The sequence below is a fragment of the Neomonachus schauinslandi genome, chromosome 3 (genome assembly GCF_002201575.2).
Source record: "Neomonachus schauinslandi chromosome 3, ASM220157v2, whole genome shotgun sequence".
In the NCBI taxonomy this organism is placed as follows: Eukaryota; Metazoa; Chordata; class Mammalia; order Carnivora; family Phocidae; genus Neomonachus; species Neomonachus schauinslandi.
The window spans coordinates 56709979-56728025 of NC_058405.1; the positions used below are offsets into that span (position 1 = coordinate 56709979).

General features: G+C 40.4%; 1 protein-coding gene across 1 annotated transcript in view; it reads right to left on the reverse strand.

Annotated features, from left to right (window-relative positions):
• Positions 1 to 1258: 1258 nt before the first annotated feature.
• Positions 1259 to 18047, reverse strand: part of HTR2A (5-hydroxytryptamine receptor 2A) — a 54536-nt gene continuing 37747 nt past the window's right edge. Inside the window, exon 3 of the mRNA XM_021697932.1 lies at positions 1259 to 2119. Coding sequence (XP_021553607.1) covers positions 1320 to 2119 — 800 coding nt within the window. The 3' untranslated portion in view covers positions 1259 to 1319. The remainder of the gene's footprint in view (positions 2120 to 18047) is intronic.

Genomic DNA, 18047 nt, shown 5'->3' on the forward strand with positions numbered 1-18047 from the left:
AAATAAATAAAATCTTAAAAACAAACAAACAAAAAAAAAAACCAAGCCTTTTTCTGACCCAGGTAAGAAGAAAACAGCTTGAACCAATTCTCAAAATGTCTGTTAATTGGTATTTTTGACGAGGACCATTCCAATTAGGTCATTTTCTTTAAAGGCAGGGATCTTGTTTTAATTATTTTTATATCTTTAGTACCTAGGACGTTTCTTCACAGATAGTATACACCCAGTAGATGATCATGAGACCAAAGCTGAACAGTTTTAGTAAAGAATATAGACTGATCTGAAAGCATCAGTTTACCTAATGGGTGCCAATAGGAAAGCCACCTGCATTTTACAGAGGCGTCCTAAGCTTCTGCTGTCAGTAGCTAAAAACCCGAGTTTATTCCTCAATCTTGACACAGTTACATCAATACTGCTTACTGCTCAAAGGCGTGCATGCTCGGTGCAGTCATCAAAGAGCGCGTTACCAAACACTGCTATGGTGCTGTTGAGGAGAAGCAATTTCTAGAAACGTATTTGGTAATGTTAAATTTATCCTTTTGATAGTTTACCTAGTAGAACAAACACTAAACAAGACCACATTGGAGATTCAGAATAAAGCACAAAGAGTAGAATAGAAAGCAGCAGTAGTTATTAAATAACATTTTAAAACTTTTTCACTTCTGAGAAGAATTAGCTTGAAATGCAGCAAATGCCAGCAACTTTGTGAATATTTCCAAATGACATCTATGAAAAAGCAGGAATGAAAAAGTCATCAAGTATTTCATTTAATTATCTTAGCAATACAGATTTCGTAACACTGTCCTTAGTGTCTTTTTTTGTTGTTCAAAATATGTAGCATAGTAAGTTTTAAAGAAGATCTTTCTTTAAGAGGTCATTATATTATATTCAACCAATTTTCACTATTTATAGCTATTGTTATTTACAGCAACAGGTAACCAACTCATGCCATCAATTAACAACAGAGTAGCAATGTTTCCACTTGAAATAGAAGGTAATTTAGACTTATTTATGGCCTCATTATAATTATACGATAAAAGCTAATTATTTTAAAGACATATCATTTACAATGTTAAAAATATCATAAAGCTCACAGCTGAAATGCTGTCAGAACATTTTTGAAGTGCACATTTTGTATCATTTAACCCTGCTTTTTTGTTTTTTTCATTGACGGGATAAAATGAGGCATATAAATATTATTGTTGGTTCTACTAGACTGGCCTAATTTTTTTTCCAGTCTCCCTGTTTTCTTTTCTTTCCCCAGAATAGGTGAAAATTTGCCAAGTGTGCCCCCTGTGGTTGCTATGGCAACTAGTCTATCACACACAGCTAACCTTTTCATTCACTGTGTTAATATTGTCTGTGGGAGCATCTTCTGAATGTTGTTTTCCTAGAGCAACCATACTGTAGTCATTATCTGTGCTCTTGGCATCTTTCTTTGAATTCTTCTTTTGTCCCATTTGGAGTTGACTAGATTTGTAGGCCAAGGCTGGTATAGTGTTCACTAAAATTAATTGCAGTGGTTTTTTATTTTCCTTGTACTGACACTGAATATACCGGGAAAAGGCTGACCTGTAGGTCTTGTTGAACAGTGTGTATACCAGTGGGTTGACTGCTGAGGAGAGGTAACCGATCCAAACGAACACGTTGAGCAGGGCTCCGATGATATCCTCATTGCAGGACTCTTTGCAGATGACGGCCATTATGTTTGTGATGAAGAATGGGCACCACATCACCACAAACAGAAAGAAGACAATGCCCAGCACCTTGCAAGCTTTTTGCTCGTTGCTGATGGACTGCATAGTCCTCCTGCCATAGGACCCTGGCTCCCTGTGGATCGATCGTTGGAAGAGCTTTTCCGAAGACAGGGAACTCTGAGGGAGGAAGCTGAAAGACGATAGTTTGGCCCGTGTGCCAAGATCACTCACACACAAAGTAGCTTCTTTCTGGAGTGACTTGATAGTTAGAAAGTAGGTGATCACCATGATGGTTAAGGGAATGAAGAATGACACGAAAGAGCCTATCAGGACAAAATTATCGTCCGCAAGTAAGCAACTCCCTTCCTTAAAGACCTTGGAATCATCCTGTAGGCCGAAGACTGGTATTGGCATAGATATACCTGGAGTTGGACAGAAAATGACACATGACTGTTAAGGAATTGTCTACATGAGGAGCATTGCTAAGTAATGGTGGCTGTGCAAAGAGTTCTATATCAACATTGTTTAAAAGCTCAATATATACTCACAGTGAGAATTTAAAATTCTCTTGGACTGACAGATATTATGTGGTTATTGTATAAATTTAATATATAGTTATATAGTTATACATAGTGACGTATTAGTTATATATAGTTGTAATATGCATATGAATATAATATATATTAGCTATATATAGTACATGGTTTCTTATCCTTGTATGTTATATTGCCCTATAGAGATAGTCCTTTACTTATAAAGAATTACAGGGGGCACCTGGGTGGCTCAGTTGGATAAGCGTCCAAATCTTGGTTTCAGCTCAGGTCATGATCTCAGGGTTGTGAGATTAAGCCCCCTGTCCGGCTCCACCCTCAATAGGGAGTCTCCTTCTTTCCCTCTCTCTCTCCCTCTCCCGTTGCCCCTCACCCCTGCTCATGCACCCTGTCTCTCTCTAAAGTAAATAAATAAATCTTAAAAAAAAAAGTATAATAAATCTAGTTTTAATTTTTCATGCTGTATTTTTTAAAGATTTTATTTATTTATTTGAAAGAGAGAGACAGATAGTGATAGAGATAGTGAGAGAGAGCACAAGCTTGGGGAGAGGCAGAGGGAGAGGGACCCGATGGAGGGCTCGATCCCAGGACCTTGAGATGATGACCTGAGCCAAAGGCAGATGCTTAACGGACTGAGCCACCCATGTGCCCCTTCATGCTGTATTTTTTTCTGATTACAACATTACACTTATTAATTGAAGAAAATACAGAGTCACACAAAAATAGAAATGACCAATGATGCTACCATCCAGAGATCATCACCATTAACAATGTGATGCTATTTATTTTAGATAAACACACATAAACAGCATTCATATACATTTTATAATTGAATTTCATATACAGTTTATAACTATTTGTCTCCTAACATTTTATCATGAGTATAGTTTATAAAAATACCTTCATAAAATTGTAAACATATTTTCTTTTCAGAAAATTTGAAAAATAGAAAAAAGTAACAATGAATAAAGAATACTAATATATATTCTTGCCAGCCAGGGGAAATTCTAATTTACATTTTATGTAGTTTCTTCTTCCATTTACATGCATATGTAAATATATATGTATATGCAGTATTCTTTGTGCAGATTTAGATCTTCCTATTCCATTTAACATTCAATCATGAAAGTTGCATAGATTTAATTTAATTTTGTTTTAAATTGTAATTTAAATTCTAGTTAGCTAACATACAGTGTAATATTGGTTTCAGGAGTAGAATTCATTGATTCATCACTTACATACAACACCCAGTGCTCATCATAACAAGTGCCCTCCTTAATGGCCATTACCTATCTAGTCCATCCACCTCCTTCCATCAACCCTCTATAGTTAAGAGAAAATTGCACATATTTTAAGGTATTTTTAGAAAATATGATTTTCTAGTGTGAATTTAAAGTAACTCACCAATTATATATTTTTTTATTTTTTAACTTTAATTTTGATTCTTTTTTATATATATTTATTTTTTTAAGATTTTATTTATTTATTTGACACGGGTGGGAGAGCAAGCACAAGCAGGGGAAGCAGCAGACAGAGGGAGAAGCAGGCTCCCCGCTGAGCAGGGAACCCGATGAAAGAGGATGCTGGATCCCAGGACCCTGGGATCATGATCTGAGCCAAAGGCAGCCGCTTAATCGACTGAGCCACCCAAGTGCCCTTTGATTCTTTTTTAAAAGAAGCTTTTTGGTATCAGAAAGTTCTAACATATGCAGGAAAAAACCACTGAAAAACCAAAACAAACCTAGCACAATGAACCCATCACCCAGCTTCAACAATAATGAACTCAAGGATAATCTTGTTTCACCCATATCCCCACCTGCTACAATCTCTCCCATGTTATTTTGAAACAAATCCCAGACATCATATTATCCAATCTGTACATATTTTCTTATGTAGATATAAAAGCTACCCATTCTTTAAAAACCTAATATTAATTATCACAATATCATTCCTACTCCTAAATAGAAATTTAATATTTCTTTAATATTATATAGAATCAGTGTTCCGATTTCCAATTGTTCCATAAAAATCATTATATATTTTTAGTAGTAGGATAGTCATAAGGGTGGAATACAAATAATAAGCAGATACAAACTTTTCTTTTAGTGACAAATACAAGAGTTAGGTACAAGAGGAGAGAAGACATGAAAACGTGAGCCCATGGTTGTTCCATCACTGAAATTTGGACAACCCATACAGCTTCCGTAGGGACATGGGTTAGGCGGAGGAGGGAACAAGGTGAGTAAAAGGAACACTTGGCCTCTAATCGTGCTAACTTATCCCCCCTGATGTAGGTAGGACCTTATTTAAGGGAGATGAAACTGGCCACTTGCTACCATGGTGCAGTTTTGGGGGGAGTGGGAGTGTCTTCCTCTCCTGGCAATCACGTGATGCCCTAAAGGAAAAATCAGGGAGATGAGGAAGGAGGGGAAACACGAATCAAATAACTACTTTGTATAACTTAGTTTAAGATTGCTTCTTTTGTGGGGCGCCTGGGTGGCTCAGTCGGTTAAGCGACTGCCTTCGGCTCAGGTCATGATCCTGGAGTCCCGGGATCGAGTCCCACGTCGGGCTCCCTGCTCGGCAGGGAGTCTGCCTCTCCCTCTGACCCTCCTCCCTCTCGTGCTCTCTGTCTCAAATAAATAAATAAAATCTTTAAAAAAAAAAAAAAAGATTGCTTCTTTTGTGAAAGGGTAGATACCACAAGGGCACCCTGGGAGAAAGACAGAGTGAAGTTTCTTTCTAATCCCTCCCTCAGAACTATGTAACACGGAGTGTCCTGCACACTGCTTCTGACCACCCTTCAGAGGTCAAGCTAGCGAAGAACACAGGTTCAGTCCAGAGTTGGGAGCTACTGCTTGCTTGAGTCTTGTTAAACATCTGGAAGAACTTCCTTTGAGGCTCTGTAATCTAATTTGTGCAATACTCAGGACAGAGTTCAGCTCCATCCAACCATGGACCTGACTGTCCTACACTCATATCACCTCACACTGACCATCCTTGCAAGGAGGGGAACATGAGCTTGAGTTAATGTAATGTTTAACTCAAATCTTTCTCAGTGACATTTGCCATTATCCTCACAGACTTAATTGACAGTATTTGTCACTTGTCCATGCTAGGCCTTCCCAGTATTCTTGGAAGGTGGAGATAAATGACACCAGAGCCTGTCTTAAGGACACTTAGTGTGGTTAATGACTCTTCATTTCCTTTATTCCTCTCTGCCTCTGGCCTGTTGCTGGTAACATTCTGTGGGCCAGGAACGGATGGGAGAGCTATTGCTCCGGAAGGAACATCCTCTGAGACTCTGGATACACACCAGTTTTGTTTCGCCTTCAGAAAAGTCTTGGTCATAAAAGTTAAGAAATGGTTTCTAAGATGAATGTTTTGTTCTCCAAGTGTTTGAACATGTATCTGTGAAAGGTATTTCCCGTACTCATCTAGAAGGTCTTTGTTTGACAGTGTAGTTGCTCACTGATTAGAATGGAAGCTTTGGAGTGAGGCAGAACTGGATTTGAGTCTTGGTCCTGGCTCTGTGCTCCTGGGATGGTTACTTCATCCCCACAGTTTCCCGTCTCTTCTATGATGTGGGCACCAGCATGCCTCCATGGATGTGGGGAGGATAAAATTAATCAAATATGCAAAGCACTTTAGTCCAGAGGGGCTGTTCTGCCAATGGCAGATAAACATGGGAGTAGCCTTCTCCACAGAATTATTCAATTTGAGTACATTAACTTGATTTCATTCTATTTTGTCTTAAACCAAAGAAGTTAAAAAGTTTTGGCTATTGGCTACATTTTAATAATGATGTAATTATTAGCTTCTGCCAGGGTGACGAAGGGCCTCAATCAATTTTAATTCTGTACAGCTAGAACTGTTGATCACTTTTCTAATGTGATGAATTACAGCCATTACTATTAGTCATGATAACACATAAACAAAATAACTGTGTGAAAAAAGGTGTATTATTTTGTTATTAAACTCTTGGGGGTGCATTTTCTTAATGCGAAAGAAGTCACTACCTTGAGAGTCTTTTGCCCTATTTGTTTGCAACTCAGTGATTTATGTAAGTGGCAATTCTCAACCAGAATAAGGTATTATTTAAAACACCAAATTCTTCAATCATTTGGAAATCAGATGAGTGTCCTTGTTTGGGAGAACACACATGCACACACACACACACACACCTGTCCAGAATGGCTCAACTCCTGTGGCCAGGGATAGAAAGCGATGATGGGGCCATCTTACTGAAGTAAAGATTCCCTCTTTTAGCTGCCAGGGATAAAGAGCCACTTTATTTATTTATTTATTTTTAAGATTTTATTTATTTATTTGTCAGAGAGAGAGAGAGCGAGAGCACAAGCAGGGGGAGCGGCAGGCAGAGGGAGAAGCAGGCTCCCCACTGAGCAAGGAGCCCGATGCAGGACTCCATCCCAGGACTCCGGGATCATGACCTGGGCTGAAGGCAGACGCTTAACTGACTGAACCACCCGGGCGCCCCTAAAGAGCCACTCTAAAATGGATATGGCAAGAAGGCACAGGCAGGCTGTCTGGAAGTGGGTCCTTGATTTGGAGGAGAAGAATCAAACTGATTTGTTCTTTAAATGGTCCATTCTTTCTTAGGTTTAACAAAAATGTCCTGACTACTGTTGTATACCATTCTTTCTCAGTGCCTCATTCTTAGTAGGGGGTCAGCAAGGGTTTATGGAAAGAATAACTAGACAGAGCAATACTCTGTAAAAAAGGGGAAAGAATTTTATGTCAGAGAACTAGAACATTTAGGGAAGCTTTGTGGGTACAAGAAGCAGTTCAAAAACACTCTCCTACCAAGAGAGATGAAGACGCTGGCTCATATCCAAGGTTGCGGTCACAGCCATCTGCAGTGCATTAATTTTCTGGCTGCTTTGTTTGATAATAGCTGCTTTTGGAGACCTGACATCTCCTCTCACTTGAAATTTCTGCATATAAAGCATTTTCCTTTATGAACAAACAGACAGTAGCTTAAACTACGTGACTCTGCATTTTGTTTAATATATTTTTCTGAGGAGTGGTGAATAGCAGTGAAGATTCACTCTCAGTATTGGACCCTCCATGCACATTTTCCTTACAACTCAGACAATGAAATGAATGGGAAACATTGACACCCAGGCACACAAAGGCTGGGGCTGGTGTCTTCCTTTCAGGGTAGCTCTGCTTACTGTGTACACGTCTGTACCTCTGCTTAAGGTGACTGACCTTCCCTCAGAAGCACTGGCTGTGAAAGATACGCTTTATTCTTAATCCTAGATTTTCACACTTTAGTATCAAGGGTTGGTACGTGCTTCTGAGGTGTCTCCTTGGGGAATAAGAAGGTCGCCTTACTAGGTGGTGGTCCTCCGATAGGGAACATGACAGTGGGAGTCCCCAGGGCCTCGGGTCTTGTGGGAGGTAGAGGGGAAAGAAACAAATACTCTAGGGCTCTTGTGAAAAAGACTGAATTTTGGTTCATAGGTTTCATTTCCTCTGGAACTACTATCTTTCCTTTGTATTTTAACTTATGCTGAATTTTTTCATGTTAAAATGGATTTACTAGCAGTTTGACAGAAAGCACCATGAGTGAATGCTGCAGGATCGTCATCATACTGCGAGGAGAGAGAGATTGAGTATATAGGGAATTGGGGCTGGGACTCATCCTTCTAATACAAAGTGTAAAGCTCAAGAGTTACCAAATTCCTTATAATCTGTGGTCTTCTGACAGGCAGATGTCCATGAAAGTGAGAGCTAGATAAACATGTCAGTTACTCAAGAAATTGTATGTTTCTTCTTTAATCAATTCTTTTTTCCCCTTGGATTAATTCTTGATATCTCTAATAATAAATCATAACTTCTCGAAGTACTTTCACATATATTCATTGACTCTCGACCTTTTTTACACAATTGTAAAAACATTACCCACACTTCCTATGGGTAGATAAAAATTTCACTTGGTGGAAAAGCTGGGGAGTGGGGGAGCAAGCTTAGGTAATTTATTTAGATTCACAAGCCATTTAGGCCCAAAGTCAAGACTCCTACTTAGGTCTCTCATTTCTTATGGATGATTTTTTTTTTACCTGCTTATTTATAAAAGTAGTTATAAAAGTTTATGACTATACCAGAGGTCCTTAACATTGGTTTTAGGAAGTCTGTGATGTTCCTAAAATCTGCAAAATTTTCATATATGTACATTTTTTTTGAGACAGAGCTTTCATCAGATTAGCAAAAATGTTCCAGCCCCCAAGGTAGTTAATAAACACTAAGTTATATCAATGCCCTATGTAGAGAACACACACACACACACACACACACACACACTCTCTCTCTCTCTCTCTCTCTCTCTCTCTCTGATGATTCTCTGCATCTAGATACTTTCTTTCTTTTTTCATTCTTTAATCTCAAAGTCAAAATTTCCTCTGTTGAGACATTATTCTTTGAGGCCAGACAGGTATTCCAAAACTAAAATCCTTATAATCAACCCCTAGTTTCTTTTTTATGTGGCAGTTATTCTTAACTTCAGCTGCATATTAGAATCACCTAGAGCGCTTTTAAGAATTACATTGCATGGGCTCCATTCCCAGAGGTTCTGATATTAGTACTTTTTAAAAATGCTAATGCTCAGGCCCCACATGAACATTGTTATTCAAACAAAAGAATACCTGGGTAACACCGATACACAACTAGTGCTGAGAACCTGGGATGTATAGGGTTAAAAGCATAGTAAAAATGTTTTTATTTTGAGGGGTACCTGGGTGTCTCAGTCAGTTAAGCGTCCAACTCTTGATTTTGACTCAGGTCATGATCTCAGGGTCGTGAGATCTAGCCCCGCATCTGGCTCCGCACTGGGTATGGAACCTCCTTAAGAGTCTCTCTCCCTCCCCTCTGCCCTCCTCCCTCTCCTCCCTCTCTAAAAAATAAATAAATAATGTCTTTATTTTGAAATGAAACTAAATAGAGTAGTTTTATAGCTGCTCCCTTTGCCTTTGTTAAACAAATCTCTTCCTTTCCAATAGGCTGAGGCTGACTTCCCACAGCAAAGTCAAGTGGAGAAATGATGGAGAGGGAAAGAAACCTCCCCTCTACCCCTCCCTCAACTTGGGCATGAGTTATCTGAAAAAAAAAAAATGTGTTGAGTGAGGTTATTGTATAAAGCCACGTATCCTTGTTTCAATATTTTGACTGTTGTGGCTAAATCTCCAAAAAGTTTGCTTAAAGCTTGTGTTCTATCCCAGGCAATATATGATACTCAGAAGAAATGCTCAGAGCCCCGCTGAAGTAGGACCAGCTGTGAACTGCTGAAGTTGGTGGCCCAACTAACTGCCCTGCCAGAGATTCCTGGAAAGGTGGTATCTTGCTCTTCAGACCCTCATTCCTTTTCCTTTTGGTTTCGTAGCCCAGAAGTTGTGCTTTCATATCACGATCTTGCATTCTTGAAAGGCAAAGGGGCTGAGTTCTGACTTGCAGGATATGGATTGTCACCTGTCACTGTGACACCTGGTAGCCCATCCATGTCTTTCATCCTAGGCAGGTTGACTTCCATGGACCATCTTTTTTCCCTGTCAATATGTTACGAAGCCCAAATAGAATCTGAATGATAGGATGGCATATGGATAAAGTATCAGCCTCATTTTGCTATTGGAATCACAAGTCATGGAGAAACTTTTCAAATTCTTCCATTCACCTTGTCATCCACTGACTCTTTTTAAATAAGTGGATAGTACACTATTCGCCAACAATGGAAAAGTTTCTTGTAGCAACATACTCACTAATAGAGGTTTATTATAAAAAAAAAATTCCAGGGTGCCGGGTGGCTCAGTTGGTTAAGCATCGGCTCAGGTCATGATCTCAGGGTCATGAGATTGAGCCTCGATTGAGGCTCCCAGCTCAGCAGGGAGTCTACTTGAGACACTTTCTCTCCCTCGCTCTCTGCCCCTCCCCCCTCAAATAAATAAATCTTAAAAAAAAAAGAAAAATTCATCTCTGCCCCATATTACTGAACCTCAACTTTAAAGGACCACATCCTTTCTTCCATTTGTTTTAAAAGGGACAGATTTTATAGTGTTTCTTTCTGAAAGCTTGGAGAATGAGTCTCACATGTGACATCTCATTTCAGAGACTCTGGCCTAGAGTGTGTGTGCAGAATCAGTTATGATATCTGGAAAGTTAGCTTGCAGCAGATCCCCACATAATCCAGGCCTACAGGTTGTCAGTTCTCCTTCCCCTAGACTCTCTTACACACACCCTCCCAAAGCACCACATTTATCATATTACATAATGAAGATCTACAGTGTCCCTAATGCTCAAGCCATTACCAACTACTGAGTCCATCCTCCAAGGTCTTTGTGATCTGGTCTTTTTTTTTTTTTTTAAAGATTTTATTTATTTATTTGAGACAGAGAGAATGAGAGAGAGCACATGAGAGGGGGGAGGGCCAGAGGGAGAAGCAGACTCCCTGCCGAGCAGGGAGCCTGATGCGGGACTTGATCCTGGGACTCCAGGATCATGACCTGAGCTGAAGGCAGTCGCTTAACCAACTGAGCCACCCAGGCGCCCTGTGATCTGGTCTTAATGTGATCATTCGATGTTCTCAGTTTTTGATATAGTCATGTGATGTGGTGTTTTCTCTCTTCTTTAGGCTATCTCTTGAATGATTTAGAATGGAGTTACACACAGCTTGATTTTTCAGTTAATCTCATAGCATGATCTGAGGCGCTCTCAAGATCTGCCTGTTCCCGCATGTCTCTTTCGCCGGTAGCTTGCTTGGTACGCTGTCATGTCCCATTGTTAGAATGAGAGAGGTCCCATTTTTTTGTACCTGTAAAACTTCCGAGGGTTAACTATTAACCCAAGCTCAAGTTGTAGTGGTACAGAGATGCACAGCAGGGGAGACTCGGGGGGCATGGCCCTTAGAAAGGAAGGCAGTCATAGGAGAGAAGACACAGAGCATAAAGAGATGCAGGTTGGAGAGGGCCGTGGTGTCTGTGGCATGTTGGGTTTCCCATGGGGGAAGGTGCACAGGAAATAGTGCCTGGAAGGTATGGGCTCATTTCTGCATTTTGCCCTGGACCGGTTCTGATTCTATCCTCTTCCCTGAAAAGCTCTACCAACCAGTGGGGACACCAGAATTTCTCTGTAGCAGGTTCCTAGGGGTGGCAGCTGTCTGGGCATGGGGGACGGAGGCAACCTTATTTTGTGGCTACGTTTGCATAGGAAGCACACTGTTTTTGCTTTGACTATATGATTATTTGGGTTTGGGGGCTACAGATAGAGGTTATATTCCCAAACCATATCCTACCTTGAAGACATAGCTCATGACATCTTTCTTTCAAGACATCCTCTGTTGGAAGCTTTCCTAAAGTTCTCTCTGTGATAAGAGACTTTTTACTCTATATTCCTTCATTGCTTCCATAAATAATTTATACTGTGCTAATTCACACTTCTTTTTTTTTTTTTAAGATTTTATTTATGTATTTGAGAGAGAGAGAATGAGAGAGAGAGAACACATGAGAGGGGATAGGGTCAGAGGACGAAGCAGACTCCCCGCCGAGCAGGGAGCCCGTTGCGGGACTCGATCCCGGGACTCCAGGATCATGACCTGAGCCGAAGGCAGTCGCTTAACCAACTGAGCCACCCAGGCGCCCCACACTTCTAATACCATAGAATTTTTCTCTAGGAGTGTCCTTTCACCCATGAGATGATAATCTCATTAATGGCAGGGATATCTTTTACTTATTGCAAGCCACTCCAGCATCTGATGCAGTTCTGCTCATCCTAGGGGCTTAGTAAATTCTTGAGGGATTGATGAGTAAGTGAATGAGAAGGGGGGGGGGGAACAAAGATAAGGAGTTATAATAAATGTGAATTATAATCAATTTTATAGACCCAGCTTGAATTTACTGAATTATTTTATAATGTTTCCCTTCATTTTTGCTGGGAAAACACAGTAAATGTGGCTGCTAATTAGCCGCATAGGGCAGACAGAAGGAAAATGGATATTACGGTGATGCTAATTTGTGTGCTGTGAGAACTACATATAAGATCAACCAGCACAGGAGCTGACTACCTTAACAGCTAAAAGCACAAGGGACAAGATGCTGTAAAACAAAGTGCCTGTGTGGGAATCAAGAGACCTGGGTTTATTCTTGTATGTTTTGACTCATCACCTGGATTTAGAGCTGTTATTTTTCTCAAAGCTCTTTTTTTCAGATAAATAAGTATGTTTGGAGAAATGAGAGCATGATACAGTAAGAATAGCACAGACTGGGTATCCCAAGACGCAGGGGTGCATCCTGACTCTGCCAGTCACTGGCTGGGAGACCTCAGGTTGCTTAACTTTAAAGCCTCCCTCTGTAAGGTAGAGATAACAAACTGAGGGCTTCCCTAATTTACACATAGGGCTTTGGTGAAAAAATAGTGAGGTAATGTGTCTGAATTCTTTTGTAAACTTTTAAGGTGAAAGTGATTATCATTTCCTTAGCACTATGCTAGACTCTCGGGCGCCACAAAAGGCCTTTGAAAACCTTCATGAAGCCTAAGATCTTGTAGGGAAAACAAAATATACGCACCTAATCTACAAAGACCGTGGTGCAGAATAGAATGAGACCGAGAGGCAAAATAGATGATGATGTGGATACAGACTGATTGATGTATGAGGTTAGAATGTGATGCTCATGGTAGGTTACTGTCTCCAGGAAAGAGTTGTGGAGGAGACAGGGTTGCTGATTTGGGTCTCGTGGGTAAACAGAATCTGGATGGCGGCATGCTGTGGATGGGGGAGACAGGTATATGATCGCTGGGCCTCCAGGCTGCACTGCACTTGGCCTTGCTGGGGCTGAGTTCTGCCATGTTTGGCACGCACCTGTGAACTCAGGGGCAAGCACACGTTATTTATCAGGGGCATCAAGTAGGTCCTCTCTGTGTGATAGCAATCAGCTTCAGTCATTCATCCATTAATTAAATATTAATCAAACATACAGTGAACTAGGTACTTTAGGAATTTGAGAGGAAGAAGGTACTTGAGTCTATAATCACTACTTTACAAACCAAGACTTTTTGCTCTCATTCATGAACTCATCAATCCAAAACAATACTGGGGAGAAAAATGGCACAGAGATGTAAGCAGAAAAACTAGGTTTAGCACCAGCGTCAGTTGGTTAAAAATAACACAAACTAAGTAAATCTGTGGTTAGCCTAAGGCAGCTTAATTCAGGATAGCAGTTCTCAAATATTTTGGTCTCAAGTCTCCTTTACACATTTAAAAATGATTGAGGACTCTAGGGGCGCCCTGGTGGCTCAGTCGGTTGAGCATCTGACTCTTTTTTTAATTTTATTTATTTATTTGAGAGAGAGAGAGAGACATAGAGTGTGAGCACAAGAGGTGGGGAAGGGCAGAAGGAGAAGCATGCTCCCCGCTGAGCAGGGAGACAGATGTAGGGCTTGATCCCAGCACCCTGAGATCATGACCTGAGCTGAAGGCAGACACTTAACCAACTGAGCCACCCATGCACCCCAGCATCTGACCCTTGATTTTGGCTGAGATCATGATCTTGAGTCCTGGGATGGAGCTCCCATGTGGGCTCTGCACTCAGCAGAGTCTGCTTGTCCTCTCCCTCCCCCCCTGCCCCCCCCCCACTTAAGCTGTCTCTCTCTCAAATAAATAAATAAATTTAAAAAAATGATTGAGGACTCCAAAGAATCTTTGTTTCTGTGGGTTATACCTATAAATATTTGTTGTGTTATAACTGAAAACTTAAAATAATTGATCAATTCATCAAAAATAGCTAATAAACCCATTCCATATTAACATAAATAACATTTTTATGAAAAATAATTATATTTTCCAGAACAAATCAAATAGTGTGAGGAAGGGCATTGTTTTAGTTTTGAAAGTCTCTTTTAATGTCTGGCTTCTTAATAGACAGCTGGATTCTCATAGATGCTTCTGTTTTACTCTGCTGTATCATACACCACATATCCTCCATTAAACTCCACCGTATCTTAGAAAAGTATGAAAGGGAAAAGGGAAGATAATAGCTTATTTCTTTCCAGCTTTATTAAGATACAATTGACACGTAACATTGTGTAAGTTTAAGATGATATGATACACCTATACATTGGTGTATTGTGACATGTTTGTCACAATAAGGTTAGTTAACACATCCTTCACCTCACACAGTTACCATTTTGTTGTTATTGTTATGGTGAAAACATCGGAGCTCTACTCTCATAGCAACTTTCAAATATAGAATACGGTATTATTAACTATTGTCACCATGCTATACCTTAGATCCCCAGAACTTATTTGTCTTACAACTGAAAGTTTGTACCCTGTGTCCATTTCCCCATTTCCCCCACCGTTCAGTCCCAGGTAACCATCATTCTACTCTGTTTCTATGAGTTTGATATTTTTAGATTCCATATGTAATTGAGGTCATACAGTATTTGTCTTTCTTTGACTTATTTCACTTAGTATAATGGCCTCAAAGTCTATCCATGTTGTCACAAATAACAGGATTCCTTCTTTTTCATGGCTGAATGATATTACATTGCATATATGTATGTATATATTATCTCCAGAACTCCCAGGAACACACTTTGAAAGCCACTGATGTAGGAGAAAAAACCATCAGCTTGACATCAGAAAACCCAAGTTTGGATTCCCCAGGACCTTTAGGCAAGCCACTTAATCCCTGTGAGAATTTTCACCTTTTAAATGAGGATTATTTGATTATTATAGTATTCCCTTTAAAAGATTATCATGAGGGACAATGGGAATTTTTATTCCTTTGGTAGTAAAATACAGTATTGTCTGGCAGATGGAAATCTTAGACAGGAATGTTCTACAGCCTTCCTTAATGCACTGAGTTCTTCATCCTATCTAAAAATCTAAAAATCCCTTCTATAGCTCAAACTTCCAATGCCCCTTGTTTGGTTGTAACAGAAATCCAAACCAGCTTGATGTCGTCCTTACAGTTTAAGCTTAAAAATCTGTGCCTTGCTTGCTCGGGTAGAGGTCTGTTAATATGGAACCCATTCATCACTTAACATAGAGGCCTTGCAGAGCAAGACCATCTCCCAGATGGTTGATAATGGACTCCTCAGCGCTGAACTTTCCATAACTGACTAGCAAATGGTGAAAATTTAATGACCTCTTCTGTGGATGGTAACAATTAAGTCAACTGCCAGGAGTACTGAGTAATACGTGTAATGTGATATTGCTTTAGAAAGTACATGTAGGATTCACAGAGCAAGAATAAAGAGAGATTTCTACTCTGTACTTCCTCTGTGGGGACAACGATGGCCTTATAAAATCTGGGGCTTCTTTCACAGGTAATAGGTTTCATAGAAATTAGTGTGAATGGCTTTCTCCCAAGGTACCCCCAATAAAAGGTTCTCCAAGACCCGTCTGCCAGCACTTGTTTTATCAGTTAGGGTACTTTGGTTTTAAGCTATAGAAGCTGATTTGGGCTGATTTAACAGAAAATTAGTTTAATAAAATGATATTGAGTAGTTCAAAGAATTCTTGACAGGGCTGGGCTCCAGGCTAAGATTCCGGGAGTGAAATTGCATTACAGTCCTGGTTTGATGAGGAAATTTCCTCTGTTTTGCTTGTCCACTGAGCACCAGGGGAAACAACAACAGAAGCTCCTGCCTCACCAATGCCACTTCTATAACAGGGATTCAATTATGCACCTGCTGGAAGCCTCACACTTCAGCCGCCTCCATGCTGGCAAAAACGGAGGCAGCTTGCTCATCTTATTTGTTCACTTTGCTCTTTTCCACATAACAGTTTTGCCAGGGTACTGCTATTTGGGTGAACCTAGGCTATAAGCCAATGTCCTAGCTATAAGGGAGGCTTAGAATTTGAGTTCTGCCTCTTGGGAATTTCCCCAAATATGGAAAGGTTAGTTGAAAGAGATAGGCAGCCACAAATACGGCAGGCATCCATTTAACTTGGCCCTTGTATGGCATGATTCGTAGCTGTTGTGATTGGGCTGGGCTGGGGAGATGCCTCTTCCAAAGATGGCGATGCTAGAATTTCTGGCCTTTTCCTATTTTTATCTTTTTCCTGTGATCGTCCCCTTTCTCTGTCATCTCTGTAGTCAGCATATGTCCAAGTATTTAATACTTAAAAATGAATCAATCTGAACATTACATACTGGTATCTATGAAATGCTTATGGGGCTAGCATGGTATAACCGAGCTATGTCCTGGGGTATAAGATGATAGGGAGAATAGTGCTTGGTAAAGTGGAAGTGTCTAAGGACAATCAAGTTCAGTTAAAAAAGTTACACATTGTGCAAGCCAAAGAAGACATATGTCTGGGCTAGACAAAGTTTTCACTATTCATTTAGTTCGGCACAGGTTTGGAACTTTAAATAAGGTTTCTCTGGGTCTTCTTTTTCGTATATCTTACGGGCTTCTCATCTTGGCTTTGCTCTTGGAGTCATTGTCCCTGTATTAATAGACTGACGCTATTTCCACCAGAGGCTTAAAGACAATTTTGACTTGGTTCCCAAGTCCAGTGATCAAGCAAGGTCTTTCTCAGCTTGGGTTTCAGATGTGCTCACCTTGGATTTAGATCAATGTTGTCACAAAGGTGGATAAGTTCTTGTTCTGACAGTGCTTGTGGAGGAGGGGACACAGACAGTCCCCAACTAGCAACTCATTTTTCTGACCTGAGCTAAACTTCAGGATCTCCCTCCTGTTGTAGCCACCCTCTCTTTTTTTTTTTTTAAAGATTTTATTTATTTATTTGACAGACAGAGACACAGAGAGAGAGGGAGCACAGGCAGGGGGAGTGGGAGAGGGAGAAGCAGGCTTCCTGCCTGAGCAGGGAGCCCAATGCGGGGCTCGATCCCAGGACCCTGGGACCATGACCTGAGCTGAAGGCAGACACTTAAGGACTGAGCCACCCAGGCGCCCCGTAGCCACCCTCTCTTTGAGCTGCTAGGATTCTAGAAGCTTCTCTACAATTCCACTTTCCCATCCCTTTCATTACTCATCAGTCTGGTTGGCCCAGACCTCCAAACTTCCCATCCAGGTTAGGGAAGCCTGAGATGAAGAGCTTTGGGTTTTGATTTCTCTCAGACTGTATTTGCCGTGAGTGATCCCAAAGTCGCTACTCAGTGGGATTTCATTTACTCCATCTTCTGCAAAGCATTTGTATCCTGAAATTTTAGTGATTTGGGGGAGAACATTTTTGTGACATTGGAGAGACATTTCTCTGGTGTAATTTCTGCTTCTGAATGCCCCGTCTTCCCTGGTCTAAGAAGTTTGCAGAAAGATGCACTGATATCAGGTTAAAAAGCAGCTTTCACTAAGAAGTTTATCTGGTTGTTATCAAGAAGATCACTTTTTGTTGTTGTTGTTTTTGTTTTCCAACACTTAACATGGAGCTTAATGATCATCTGGTGAAGCTGCTTCCTTTCAAAGTCGATGAACAAAGGTAGAGAGATATTAAATGCTTTATGAAAGTTTACACTGATAAAAAGTGGTTCTTTGGCAAAAAGAGTGAAAGAATCCTATTTACAGATGTCCTATTTACACCTATTTACAGGTGTCCATCATGTGTCAGACACTGTGGAAACCTTCACAGATGTCAACAAACTTCATCCTCACTAGGCATCCGTGGGGCAAGAATTATTATCCCCATTTTCAGGTAGAGAAAACTGAGGTTTCAAGATAATTCCATAATTGGCTCTAGGTCTTTCCCTTAATGAATGAATGGGCTAGGATTCAAATGTAGGACTCTTTGGTTTTCTTCTGTAACCTCACTTTGTGTTAGGAC